We start from the raw sequence: 14,193 nt of genomic DNA on the forward strand, positions 1-14,193 counted from the left end.
TTGGCAGACGCTTTTATCCAAAGTGACTTTCATTGCATTGTATTATACATCTGACTACTGTATATTCAATCGTCTGGGATCGAACCCATGATCTTGGCATTGCTAGTGCCATGCTCTTCCACTGAGCCACAGGAAAAATAAAAGTAATGCAACTAGTGATAAAAGGTTTTCTCTGCCAGCTCTAAAGCAAACTAAAACCAAACCTTGCATTTAAGAAGAAAGACAGTAACCAAAGAGAAAATGTAAAAAGTTAAGTATAAAAGTATTGCAAATGTTGCAAAGTCAATGTAATGCGTCATTGTGACTGATTATAGTGGTCAGCATCTAAACACTGGACTCTAGATGCCTTCAAATGCTACATCTAACCACAAGTCATTCTGTCCTTCATGACCTTTCATTTCCTGTGTTGAGTGAAGCCTTCCAAATGCTATGTTTCAAAACTGTCAGAAAGAAGCAAAAGATCACACAAGTGGAAGAAGTGGTCAAGTTTGTACTTTTCCCAGATCTCTTCATAATCATTACTAACAAAACTCTGCCAAATCAAAACTGCCAAATGGCCAATTTGCAACACAAATCTGATGATTTATATGTAATGTAAATGGGTTGTGTTTTGTTACAGGAGTTCTTCAGAGTTACTTTATTTCCGCAAGACTTTTATTCTCACAGTAGTGTATAATGAAGGACTTTACACCGCCCTGTCTATATATACACATGCTTTATATTCATAAATCCACACCTACATGTATAAACCTCTGCTTCTTGGTGGCTCTTGACATTTCTTAATTGCACTTTAAAAAGCAAAGAGTGCGAAACCTCTTCGCCCCCTTTAGTGCCCGCCTAGAAGACTCATTTGCATGAACCTCTGTATTTGGCACAGCAGGTTTATGCTTCACAGGACACATCAGGATACGCTCAGCACGTCTCCAACACGCTTATCATTTAATGTCAGAGATGGCAGAGTTCTGTGCGGCACCACCAGTTTCTACATGCCTGATTTATATATTTTCTAGTTTGTGGCATGTGAGTGATGCCATCTTGGCGTGCTTCATCGACAGTCGTTCCAGATATGCCAAGGATTTCACCATGACTATGTCCCAGTACACGTTCTGTCTATCTTGGTATGTGGAATGAGAATTCATGTCCCAAATTATAATTACTGTATGTTAAAAATAAATGTCAGGGTATTTTTACTGGATTTGCAGAAATGTGAGGACTCTTCCACAGCAGTTTTTAAATGTATGAACCCAGAAGTTAAGTAATAATGAACTGCGAAGAGTGCGAATTGTGATGTATTCAATGTGACTGGTTAACTGAGATGATGATGGGATAAAAATCCCAGTCTAACGTGGGACAGCTGATGCCGCTCCCCAGACGGCATTTACTTTAAACGGTCAGTTTAGGTCTTAAGCACCATGGTCATAAATGTATAATAATGTAACTCTTAGAGATGAATCGGGGGTCGTGTTATTGGAAATTGATGAGGCTTTGCCTTTATAATGCTTGACAATTGAGAGGAACGGGGCTTTGTCTTGGCACCTGCACAAGCCCGACTCCCGGGATAATTGAACTTACCGGATGGCTGTCTTTCAAATATTGTGAAGGAATTAATTGTTTCGATTCGGACCAAAGCGCAGTACATGATCAGCGAGGGAGCCATTAATCACAATGACACCTGTGCTGCTTTCTCCATTTACACGCACATAATTCCACCGGCTCCTGCGAAAGCACATGGAAAAGACACGTTTATAGGATCTGAAATCAATGTGTCTAGTGTGACTGGTGGTTGATACAGTCTGTCTTGTGCCAAATATCATATTTAATGTTTGCAGAATAATGCTTATGTCTCAGTTATCATCTGTCTTTCATTAATGTAACTTTTAGATCTAACCCTTTGAGTTCCAGGTGTCGCTTAAAGGGACAGTTCACCCAAAAATATAAATTCTGTATTCATTCACCCTCGAGTTGTTTCAATGTCTCTGTTCGGATGAACACAGAGAAAGATATTTGAAAGAATGCTTGTAACACAAAAGATCTGACTACCATAGTAGGAAAAATGACAATGGTAGTCGAAGTGCCCCAAAACTGCTTTCCTACATTGTTCAAAATATTTTATTTTGTGTTCAACAGAACAAAATAACTTACAGAAAAAAAGTGTACTTGATGACTGGTTGATAAATAGCATCATTAGATTATTAGAGTTGTGAGAATAAACAGATTAAGATTAAAAGAATAGAAAAAGAAAAAATAAACCCCTCAAAACATCAAACCTTTATTTAAAAAAAAAATCGATGGTCCATTCTTAGCAGTTAAACGTGGAGTTATCATGCACAGCCAAGGGAAGAGCTATGTGATGTCACTAAAGCTAATCGATGAGGCAAAAGTGTTATGACATCACCAGTTACCGAGGCAACGGCGGCAAGCAGCTTTTATCTGCTTGGCAGGCTGAGAGCTTGTCAGACAGGGCGTTGCTTTGTTGTTCTGTTCGCCTGCACAGAGCTGGAGCTTTAACAGCTGTCAGTGTCAGACAACCACATATGCCACCTTAGCAGACAAGAGCGCTCGATGATAATAGAGCACTTAGTCACTATGACCTTTTCACTTGACCTTGAGGAGTCAAGGTCAACGTGAAACGTCGACTCATACAAGATTCATACATTCAAACAAGATCTTGATTAAAACACTGTGACAATAGCAACCAGTTTGAATTTGGTGTCACTGTCGTGTCTCAGTGTGTTTTTGTGTGTTTTAGGGCAGTGTTTATGTGGCCAGTGCACTTGTCACCCACCAGGAGATAAACGTGTACACGGCAGGAACTGTGAGTGTGACGACCGGCAGTGCGAGGACCTGAACGGAAATGTTTGTGGAGGTAACACACACCCACTTAATAATGGCACCATATTATTAGCACATGACAAATGAAGCTGATTCTGGTCTGTGAGCATCATACAGCATTCGAAAAGGAGGTGAAAGGAAATCCAACACACCGTCATTCATAACAATTGGATTCTGTGGTGAAATAATGCAATATTTAATTTATTCTTTATATTGAAAATCCTTATTTGTTTATTAAATACTCTAATATTAGTCTCAATGTTCATCTAAAAGGACAGATTATTATTATATTTTATATATATTTTCAATATTTATACATATTTTATAAAAAATATTTTTTATATTTTTTCTGTCTTCGAATCAAAACCATGCACACAAAAAAAACTATGCTTACTGAGTTGAATTGAAAGTTCTGCACGATTCCAGAACTTGCTGCTCTGTTTACCACATTTTACATTTTTTAATCAATACCCCGAATTTATGCAGATTTTTCCTCTAAATAAACACAGAAACTGCAAAAGTAAATCTCCAGATTCATGAGGACCCGTTAACAATTAAATCTGTGTATGTTGCAGAGTCATTCACGGCTACCTCTGTTCTCAGATCATTCGTAATAGAGGAATACAATAGTCTTATCACTGGGCCTAAATTGCTTTAGGTGGAGCAAATTTCTACACTATCATAGAGGCTTCCAACACAATACTTGCTATTTCTTCTTTGGTAGCTTGCCATGAAAGCAAAACCAGTGAAGCACTGAAGAAAATGAGTCTTTTTTTCCAGGGTGATATCATAACAGCCTGTGGGTTTTAACATTAACCCACGTAGACTCCACATCATGCAATCCACTAACAACTTAGCTATTTTGGCTTATTTTTTTATCATTGTGGAAAGTAACATTCACACTATCTGACATGCGTGTTATTAATGTTAAACACAAGGGAATCAATCATAATATAAACGTGGTTTTGCCAAGAGAGGACAAAAAGGCAATAAATAAAGAATCAGCATCAACAACACATCACGCCTGAGCCCAGCTAAGCATTGCTTATACACATAATCTAAAAGTTAAAGCGGAACAAAACATTTATAGTTTTTAGAGAAGTATTCAGACATGTAAGGCACATTTAAAATATATCAACTTTACTGCATTACTGGCATATTATGCTAGACATTTTCTCTCAGTATTTAGTATTTTTAGACTATGTGACCCAGTCAGTCACAGATGTAGTCTATCACATTTACTATGAACGTGTTTTACTGCGACTGAAAACCATTTGTCAAAATTCAGTTTTTATATTGTGAATAGATAATACGTGGGTAGTTGACAAACAAACCATACATGTGTCCTATGCAGAAATTTTGGGAAAAAACGAACAATAAAGATGAATCTCTTCATGCTATTTTAAATAAAAATATGGATAATATATAATAATATATTCACTGTTTGTTTTCTAAATGTTTGCTTTCACACCATAGGACACACAGTACGGTTTATTTGTGAACTACCCATCACTCGATTATAAGTCAATTATTTTGTTTATATTTAAATCATAAGATTATATATAATATCTTTTAATTGTATTTAAAATACATATAATTTAAATATTAATATTAATAAATCAAATTAATAATGAAATTATATTTATGCACATTTATATAAGAATCACCTTAAGCGAAATGTTCCATCTGTTTCTATAAGAAAAGTGGAATCTCAGACTCCTTTTTCTATCCTTTTTCTGTTTTATTTTTTCTAAAAAAAAAAATAGTTTTTTTTTTATTTACATAACAACTTTATTTATATAGTGCTATTCACAATTTTCATTGTTACAAAGCAGCTGTACATGAGACATATTGACTATAAGCAAACCTGTAAAACCTGTAAAAACAAGAAAAAGGTGAAAACACAGAAGACAGACATACGCACATACAAATGCTCCATGCACACAATATGCACATGTACTAACACACATAGACATAGACACACACACATGGACGCGCAGACACACGGATGTGCACGGACACACAGATAACCACGCGCACACACACACAAACACAGACAAGCACGCACGCACACACACACACACAAACAGACTTGCACGCACTGTGAAAGCACAATTTCAGATAAAGGAGAGAGAAACACAGGTCAAATATTAAACAGACTATAAATTCCTATATGCAATATTAATTATGTAAAACTTTAAAATTCTATTTCTAAAGCATAACGTCGTGCACTGTGTTAGGCAAACTGTAGCCAGTTCTTTTGTACTTATGCATTGCTGCCCTTATATTGCACTGCTTGCTTCCATTGTTATGCTTCATTTGTAAATTGCTTTGGATAAAAGCATCTGCTAAATAATTTAAATGTAAATGTATATATTTTTATTATATATTTTTTCTTACTGAAATAGTGTACCTCGGTTTGTAGGGCATTAATGCATAAAAGCAAATATAGCTTCCAATTTAAATACTTTTGGGTGGGCTGAAGGTAGCCACTGTGTAAACCTAAACTATATTAGCATCATACCTGTTTGTTTTGGTTGATTGTCCACCATAACTCAAATTATCAAAATGATATGATAAGTAAACCTTTTCCATATAGCACTGCTATTAAAGGAACTTTTAAATGTGATGAAAGTTCCATCATATGACCACAACTGTTTTCAGGCATACTTCAATATCTGAGGTTGACTTTAATGAATTTGTTATGCGTTCAGAATACTTATTGGGCCGTTGTCACTTATCGTGCAGACACCGTGATTTTTTGGCCCAGTGCACTTGTGTGGACGAGCCTTAGGAGATGTTAAAATATGCATAGAGCTCCACTGCTGTCACTCCCAGAGCTACAGTCCGACAGATCAAACAGAGCATGCTAACACAGGAAAACCACAGAAACACTTTTTCCCTCCAGCTCAAAGCTCATGCATCCTCCTCCAGGAGATCCAGCATTCCCATGTTAAGAAAGTTCATCTCAGCTTATTGCACAGATGGTCCTGCTGGTTAAAATGAGGCGTTACCTACAGATCATGTGATCTTTAGCCCATGGAGGGAGAAGACGTGCCAACTGTAATACCATAAAGCGTGGTGGAGAAATGCAAGCTCATCAATATTTCAAATCGGATTTATGCAGTTTTATGAGATCCACACCTGAGAGTTTAAAACCTTGGAAAATATCCTTTCAGAAATATGCGCGAGAATCACCGTGAATCCGAACTTGCCCGGGTTGAATTGCATTTACGACCGGGATAATGCGGAATCGCAGGTGTGCTTTAATTGAAAGGACCGGGGTGCCACTCACCAAAGCAATTAAATGCTCTCGTAGGCAGGCTGATTGAAGCAGTCAAGCATGTAGAGCTACCCAGAGTGCATCAGACTTCAAGCCTGTGTATCTACACCCACAAACTAAACCAGATAGACAAGACAGAGAGCGAAATGAAAATGTCTTTTCTCACAGTTACATTACTTTTGGCACGTAATTTAAAATCTGCATTAATGCAAAAGAGTATGTATATACATTTCGAAAGTCTTTAGTTTGTCTCAGACATATGTTAGACAGTGAGTTTACATGCACAAAATAAACAGATATCTATCAATAATCTGCTTATAAAAGAAACCTGTTTTCACGTGTTTACATGCGATAAAACAGCTACGCAGAAAACGGCGTTTTCACGGAAGTTTAACACTTTTGACAGGTTTCTCTCGTGCAGTGACGTCACCGTCGATAGTCTGTTTAATAATTAAAAATGCAGCAGGAAAACGGTCAGAAGCTGTAATTTTACATCTCTTCTCATGTCCTCAGTACCTGCATTCTGTATGCAACAATAGTTCTTCATTTTGACGTTTTTACATCAACTGCAAGATTCGAAACCAGGTTTTTATGCGTTATTTTACTTTTTTTTGTAAAAATATTTGTGACTTTTACTATTGCACTGTCAGACCTGCACACATAAACAAAACTGAGAGAAAACCGGTAAAGGCTATTACATGCAGTGCAAAATCAGAGTAATGGCAAAACAACCTCGGACGAGGATGTAAACGCACTCATAGATAGATCTTTAATAGTTTAAACATTTTAAGGCACATGTACGGGTGTGTTCACACTTGACAGGTTTGATTCGAGAAAAACAAACTGCACAGGAAAAACAGAATTTTCCTACTTGTCTAATACAATTCATACTACATAATAATATTTTTTACGTTTAGTCATCATATTTAATCCATTCAGGTTGGGATTACATGAATGATTTGTGTTAGAATTGCTGAACTGAAAAGTAAAGAGAAACACTTGTTAGTGTTTAATGTTAAAGGAATTTTACCTTCAAAATGGTAATTATGTTATCATTTACTCACCATTTTTGATTTTCTTTCTTCTGCGAAACACAAAAGAAGATATTTTGAAGGATGTTGGCAACCAAAAACTGATGGTTCCCGTTGACTACTTTTTTATGGACACAAAACCAATGTAAACATATTTCCAAATATCTTCTTTTTTGTTGTGCAGAAGAAAGTCAAACAGGTTTAAATTGCCAAGGTGCTTGTTAATAATGACAGAATTTTCATTTTGATGTTGAACTTTTCCTTTAATTCTGCCGTCCGAACTTTGGGTGCATCAAACAAGCAAACCAAGACCCCTTGAAAGGGTGGATCACAGTCCTAACCCTTTGATCGAAATATGAATGCAATCTAAAAACAGATAGTCATAAGATGTGACCCTAAATAACACAATTTGACAACATAGAAAGAGCGTTCATTAGATATGTGTCTGTACAAAAGAGGATTAAAATGGCACTTTTGACTTTAAACATTTTAGGAGCTCTCTGAAAGCATATGGCTGGTATAAAAAACACCATGTGTTCTCAAAATATGTCATGAAGGCTGACATCATATGTGACCCTGGACAATAAAACCAGATTTTTACATAATCTGAAAGCTGAATAAATATCTTTCTATTGATGTATGAGTTGTTAGAATAGGATAATATCTGGCAGAGATACAACTGTTTAAAACTCAGGAATCTGAGAGTGCCAAAAAATCTAAATATTGAGAAAATTGCCTTTGAAGTTTTTAATCAGGGACACTGTTGCAGGCCATCCACTCCCCAAAATAAAGTTTTTATATATTTAAGGTTGGAACTTTACAAAATATCTTCATGGAACATGATTTTTCCTTAATATCCTAATGATTTTTGACATTAAAGAAAAATCAATAATTTTGACCTATACAATGTATTTTTGTCTTTCACTACTTTTCAAGTGCTACTTAAGACTGGTTTTGTGATCCAGGCTCACATATGTTATCAGGTCATGACCTTATCTTTATGACTTTAGTTTCAATGGTAAAAAAGCCAGCATGAACACTAACCCAGACTAAATATATATTTTTGTTGGTCTGGACCAAATAAACCAAGAGAACTGAACTTCAAGCGCTAACACCCCAAAATGAAGATGAAGTGTGAGGAATCCCTGATTTTTTTTAATGTAAAGACCAAGGAGTTCCGTTAACAAAGTGTCTGGAAGGGGAGATGGTTATGTCGCTCAGTGTGCATTTTACAGTGAGTCACCAACTGCTCTCTCAGGGATCACACAAAAACTACACTTCAGCTTCAGAACATTTCGTTTCCTTACAGCCCACCTGAAATAACACCCATGCACAGATCCCCGCTTCTCTTGTAAACACCCTTGAGTGCCAAATAACCTTGTTCATAAGTGACGGGGACATTTAATAAAAACAACTTCTTTTAGTCTAGAAGAATTCTGTATGTGAATATGCAGACACGAATCCTAGTCAAGTATTAGATGGAAAGAAACCTCGGCATCTAAGGGGGGCGATAGGGTTACAGTCAAATGTGCCAAAAAACTTGATATGTTACTCAAGCCAACACTCGGTCTGTGTGAGCAGAAAACTCTACCAATTACCCTGCAATGTTCCCATCATTTAACATATTTTACCAGCTTAAATCCTCCATAGATTTCCCCTGAAATTACAATAGAAAAGGCAGCAAAGCCGGCACATTCCATCTGGATCTGGTTATCAGTCACGTTTACAGTTTAACTCACTTACTCTGAAAGACTCTCTTCATGGTGTTGTTTGACTGTGACCGTTTTTGAGCTACAAATAAATAAGGACGCTTTACACAAATAATCATGGTAGAAAAATCTTTATCAAATTTCTGACTTGACTATTATATAAAATCTGTGTTCAGATATTATTCAAGCTCCTTTTGAATTGGGAACAATTGTGACAATACTGGAGTGATGTGAGGAGATGGAGATTTAAGTACAGGTTTCAATTTGATCTCCCTTTTTGTCTCCATTATGTCTCTATGAAAAACTATAGAGATTTTAAAAACATCATGTTACTTTGCATCCCTATGAGGAAGGAATATTCAAAATTTACATGTTGAACAACCTCAATAACCATCATTCAGAAAATTGAGTGATGGTGAAAAAATATTGAAAAAGTTGGCATATCAAGATTAAAGGTATAGTTCACCCAAAAATGAAAATTCTGTCATCATTTCCTCACCTTCATGACATTTCAAAACTCTATGACTTTCTTTTACATGCAGAACACAAATGAAGATTTTTTAAAGAATGGTGGTAAACTGTTGGTCCCATTGACTTGCATTGAATGGGGACCAATAGTTTTTGGTTACCGGCATTCTTCAAAATATCTTCTTTTGTGTTTTGCTGAAGGAATTTAAGGAATAGTTGACCCCCGAAATAAATATTCTGTCATTTATTCACCCTCATGTCATTTAGAATCTGCATTTGACTGTATTTTGGCAAAACAAGATATTTTAAGAAATGTCTTATCCATTCAGCACAAGTCAATGTGGTCCAGTGCTGTTTGCTTAAGTAATGTTCTTCAAAATATCTTCTTCTGTGTTTTGCAGAAGAAAGAAAGTCATACGGTTTGAAAGTTTGTAAATGTAAAGGTTTAAAAAAATCTATAGTTAATAGAACTACTACCCCCTGTTTGTTTTCATGACGGTAGCTGACACAAAGGATTTGATTGAGCGTAATTTACACGGTTAACTCATTATGAAAACCTTAATGCTTTCTCAGCTCCTCGTGCAAACCCAGCACGATCCCAGAAGCCATAGGACGGTTCACCCCTGGAGGTCTATAAGTGATAAGAGCTGTATACCGCAACGCCATTAGCGAGTCTAGAAGCGAATCCCTGTCTGTTCGAACCAATTATATTTGCCTTGATCAATCAGACCGTTGCTTTGTTGTGGCAGATACAAATGGTGCTTTCTTTGGTAAGGAGAAATGGTGAGGAGAAAGTAATTGGGTGTGTATGTGTCTCCCTCAGGCCAGGGCTTCTGCTCGTGTGGCCGCTGTATCTGTAGTGATGGATGGTATGGGAAACACTGCCTGATCCCCCTCATCTGTGATATGACGGTCGCGCAGAGCAAGAGCCAGTGCGAGACGGCCAACAACGTCATGTGCTCCGGAAAAGGTAGGACGGACGATGCTCTGAGTGGCACCTTGAGAAGTAACGTTTGTCAGTCGTCTTCTTAAAATGAAAGTGCGTTCTCTGATTTGTTCGCTGGGGAATATGTGAAACAAACAGAGCTTTAGATGGATGCTCACACATGATCATCTAATGGACATGATAGCAAACGGTAGCAGGAATAACTGCCTGTCAGTTTATGGAAGACGTTTGCCATTTTGTGTAACAAAAAGTTACAAATAACAAAAAGATTGAGATTTGGGATTGAAGCCATGTCTCTATTTTAATTTTTTTTTGCCTTTGTATGAACACGTGGATTTAACTCGGACTTGCATTCTGGCACATCCACCAAACATCTGTTCTTGAAATCCACTCCAGACACCGAAAGTCAAACTTAAGGTGTTACGTTTCAACAAGAAACCAGAGCAAGCACATGTTCTGCTTTGTATGTTACCTATTAGCATCCTGGAAAACACGATAAAGCTTGTTTACATGTCAAATGACAAAATAATACGCTTTCATACGCCTGCACTTAGTTTGTTAGCGCAGATGACAGAACGCTGTTTGTTTACAGTTGCCTGGCTGGTGAGAATAAGAAATTCCTCGAGCTCTTGTTTCACATAATTTTCTCAAATTAATTCTCAGAAAACAGCAGGAGAGTTGTTTTGCTTGTCGTAACAACGTCAACATTATTAAGACTGAAACACCGTAATAATTAAATACATTTTTGCATTGAAAAGCTTTGGGGGCAGGTGAACGGGTGGGCTGCTGATTGTAATAAGCATTAACATATTACCTCTCTGTAGACGAAATGGTGGGGGGATCGAAAAAGGATGTTTTGTTTGATGATCAATAACTTTCACTGTATTATGTTTGTAAGGTAAAGAAACAGCTCAGCTACAGGAAGCCCAATGCCCTCATGTCACGCAATATTTAATTTCCCCTGATATATAGAATTCCCTGGATCTCCTGTGTAATGTAAACACAGCTTATAAGATGTTAAAAGATGTTGTTGTGAGACATGATTTTGACCGATACTGTGTTTTTAAGGCAAATTCCAATACAAATTTTTCAAAAGCAGGGTTGCTTATTTAATGACACCCAATGAGATGCACACAATTTCTGAAATTAACCGAATGGTTATTTCAAACATTTATTTGGTAAGTCCAGTGGTTCCCTTTCTGTCGGTCTCCTGACGTTGTTTCGAGAACGGGCAGATGGTCATACAGAAGTTACGGCACTCGGAAACGATGGGTGACGTAGATGAGATGTCGATTGTGATGAGATGCTAACCCAGGGATACGTGGTTCCTGGGGTCGCCCACCCCGGGTGCCATCTTTTTCCTGGAGGTACATGAGGAGCTGTGTAAAACTTGGAGCACTCCACTCATGGCCCGCTTTAGTCAAACCAGCTCCGGCCAAAGGCTGCGTCGAGATCCCACGGGTGGAACATGGGGGAATCGGCCACGCCTACCATCCAAGGCGTGTAGGACTTCGGCATCACTGGTGTCGAAGGCTTGCGCTGCCGCGGGGCCAGGTTGCCTCCTCTCTCTATGCCATGGCCATCCTGCAGGTCCGCCAGGCCAAGATGTTGAGAAAGCTCCACGAGGGTAAGGCCGACCCGGGTATAATGCATGAGCTCCGTGCAAAGTTTCAAGGTCAACACGACCTGGTCACCAGGTTCCTAAGGGGCGCGAGAGGGCGGAATCCGCCTCGTCTCCACTCCATACCCTCTTGGGACCCTAAAGTGGTATTCCTCCCCACGGGTAGGAGGTGGCCTCTGCAGCGCATCTCTAATTAAGGAAGTTGTGCTTACCCGGTGTAAACCCGAGCCGGACGGCCTCTCGCCAGTAGAGAGCTAAGGCCTCCGTCCGTGAAAGCTTACCGGTCAGGGCGGTACCCATCTTGGTTACGTCTGTAACCTCAGTTCCCTGATGGAGGGAACGAGACGTTGTGTCCCTTATGCCACAAACACGTATCGTATTCTGCTGCAGTCGTGAGACGCTTTCAGACTCTTCAGAACAAGAGGTAAATGAATGCTGCACACCGGCTTCCTTTTATACCGGACATCCGGGGGCAGAGACCGGCATGTAAATTTCATTCGCCAAATTTCATTGGCCTTTTCTATAGTAGTCAGAGTTGATTGGTTCTCAAGGGCGAACCCTATCTGTCGTTCTCGACACAACGTCTCGTTCCCTCCATGAGGGAACTGAGGTTACATATGTAACCAAGACGTTCTCATTTTGTGGCATTTCAGGAAAGATAGAAATTTATCATAAATTTTATGTAATCCTACATCAGAAAAATAAGCCTCCCAACCAAAATAATTGATGTTCCAGTATGGTTTAACTGAATATCTTTTGATTTAGTTAAAATTCTAAGTTTAAGATCATAAGTCTTTATCTGGGGGGCCGCAAAGCGATGCATCTTACACAAATGGTGCCTTACAACAACGTTTGAGAACCACTTGGCAAGACTAGTGCGGTTATCGCTTGATGTAAATTATTTTCATTAATTGACCCGGTGGATACATACATGTTTCAATGATGTTGCCAGAACACGCAGTTGCACCTTGTATGCAATCAACATCTCCACAAAAAATATAGAGACCACTCAAGTTTTGTCTGTAATCAGCATTTCTGCATCTATTGCCGCCATTTTAGTCCAGTGTCTGTTGCATTCCAACAAACACAAAACCTCAGGAGTGACATAGAGTCGCCCAGCAGCAATATATTGAGAGAATGCCAAGATTCATGTAAACTGCAACAAAAATCAGCGTTATTCCATCAAACATACATTTTTAAACTGATCCTAAAATACATGCGAAACATAAGTAATGTGTCGTTTCTTTGGAGTATTCAATATCTGCACACATCCCATCCGATTTGTTGTGCTACTTACTTCAGAGTACTGCAGATATTTTTTACGCAAACCCTGGAAGCAAGTTAGCATTTTAGCACTTCCGGTTCCATCGCACCAAAGTCTATGGGTTTTCGAATGGGTCTTTGGTAAATTGCTTAAAACAAGATTTGTGGTTAATGAAACCTTAAAATATTTTCGCGTTGTAATCCATGACATAAAACACACGTTGTAAACCCACTCGTGATTTTAAAAGCTTTATCGTGTCTTTAAAACAGCAGTTGCTAACAAGCTGCTAAAAGGGACTACATCCTTTGGCAGGGACGTTAGAGGTCATCGTGCATATAAATCTCACAAATAATGGGCACAAATCTCTAAAAACCTGGATGGGGATTTAGTCACTGAGGTAGTTACTTACCAGGAAACACAAGAAAGTTATCGGAGGCTTGGTGGTGGTGACATTGATTTCGAGCGACCGTAGTGTAGTCTGTTTATAGCATCATGTTAGCTTTTTACTTCTACCGATTGTGTTTAGGCTTCAAAAGTAAGAATTGTTGCGTTAATCTGAAAAGATTATCTCGATAGTCAAAAAGTGTGTTAATCCTAAACCTTTCTTAATCACAGACCTTATTCTTTGCGATCTCACAAAAGTCTATAGTAGAAATGCATCTTTCCGTCGAGGGCAACAGTGCAGCACTTACTTCCGGGTTAGCCTACAAAAGTATGTAATTTCTGAGGAACTATATTGTCATAGATCAGGCGTTTTCAAACTGTGGGTCATAGAAAGTCACTTGGCTTTTGAATGACACCCGAAAAAACAGTTTAGTCCAGTTAATGACTGGCAATAACAAAAGATTTGATATTTTACCATTTTACCAGCTTAAATTTCATTTATTCTATTTAGGGAAAATAAAAACTCTTGCATTTTCTCCCCATATTTCCATTTAAAAATATTTCTAGGTGGGTCCTGGAATGAAAAAGATTGGGAATCGCTGCCATAGATTATCAACACTATGGCCGTTTCTCAATTCCAAGTCCGGACTTGTGT

General features: G+C 38.2%; 1 protein-coding gene across 1 annotated transcript in view; it reads left to right on the forward strand.

The window, feature by feature from the left end:
- Window positions 1-14,193, forward strand: part of itgbl1 (integrin, beta-like 1) — a 42,778-nt gene that overhangs the window by 25,992 nt on the left and 2,593 nt on the right. Inside the window, exons 9-10 of the mRNA XM_056755146.1 lie at window positions 2,750-2,866; window positions 10,147-10,293. Coding sequence (XP_056611124.1) covers window positions 2,750-2,866; window positions 10,147-10,293 — 264 coding nt within the window. The remainder of the gene's footprint in view (window positions 1-2,749; window positions 2,867-10,146; window positions 10,294-14,193) is intronic.

This window comes from Triplophysa dalaica, chromosome 8 (genome assembly GCF_015846415.1).
Source record: "Triplophysa dalaica isolate WHDGS20190420 chromosome 8, ASM1584641v1, whole genome shotgun sequence".
Classification (NCBI taxonomy): domain Eukaryota; kingdom Metazoa; phylum Chordata; class Actinopteri; order Cypriniformes; family Nemacheilidae; genus Triplophysa; species Triplophysa dalaica.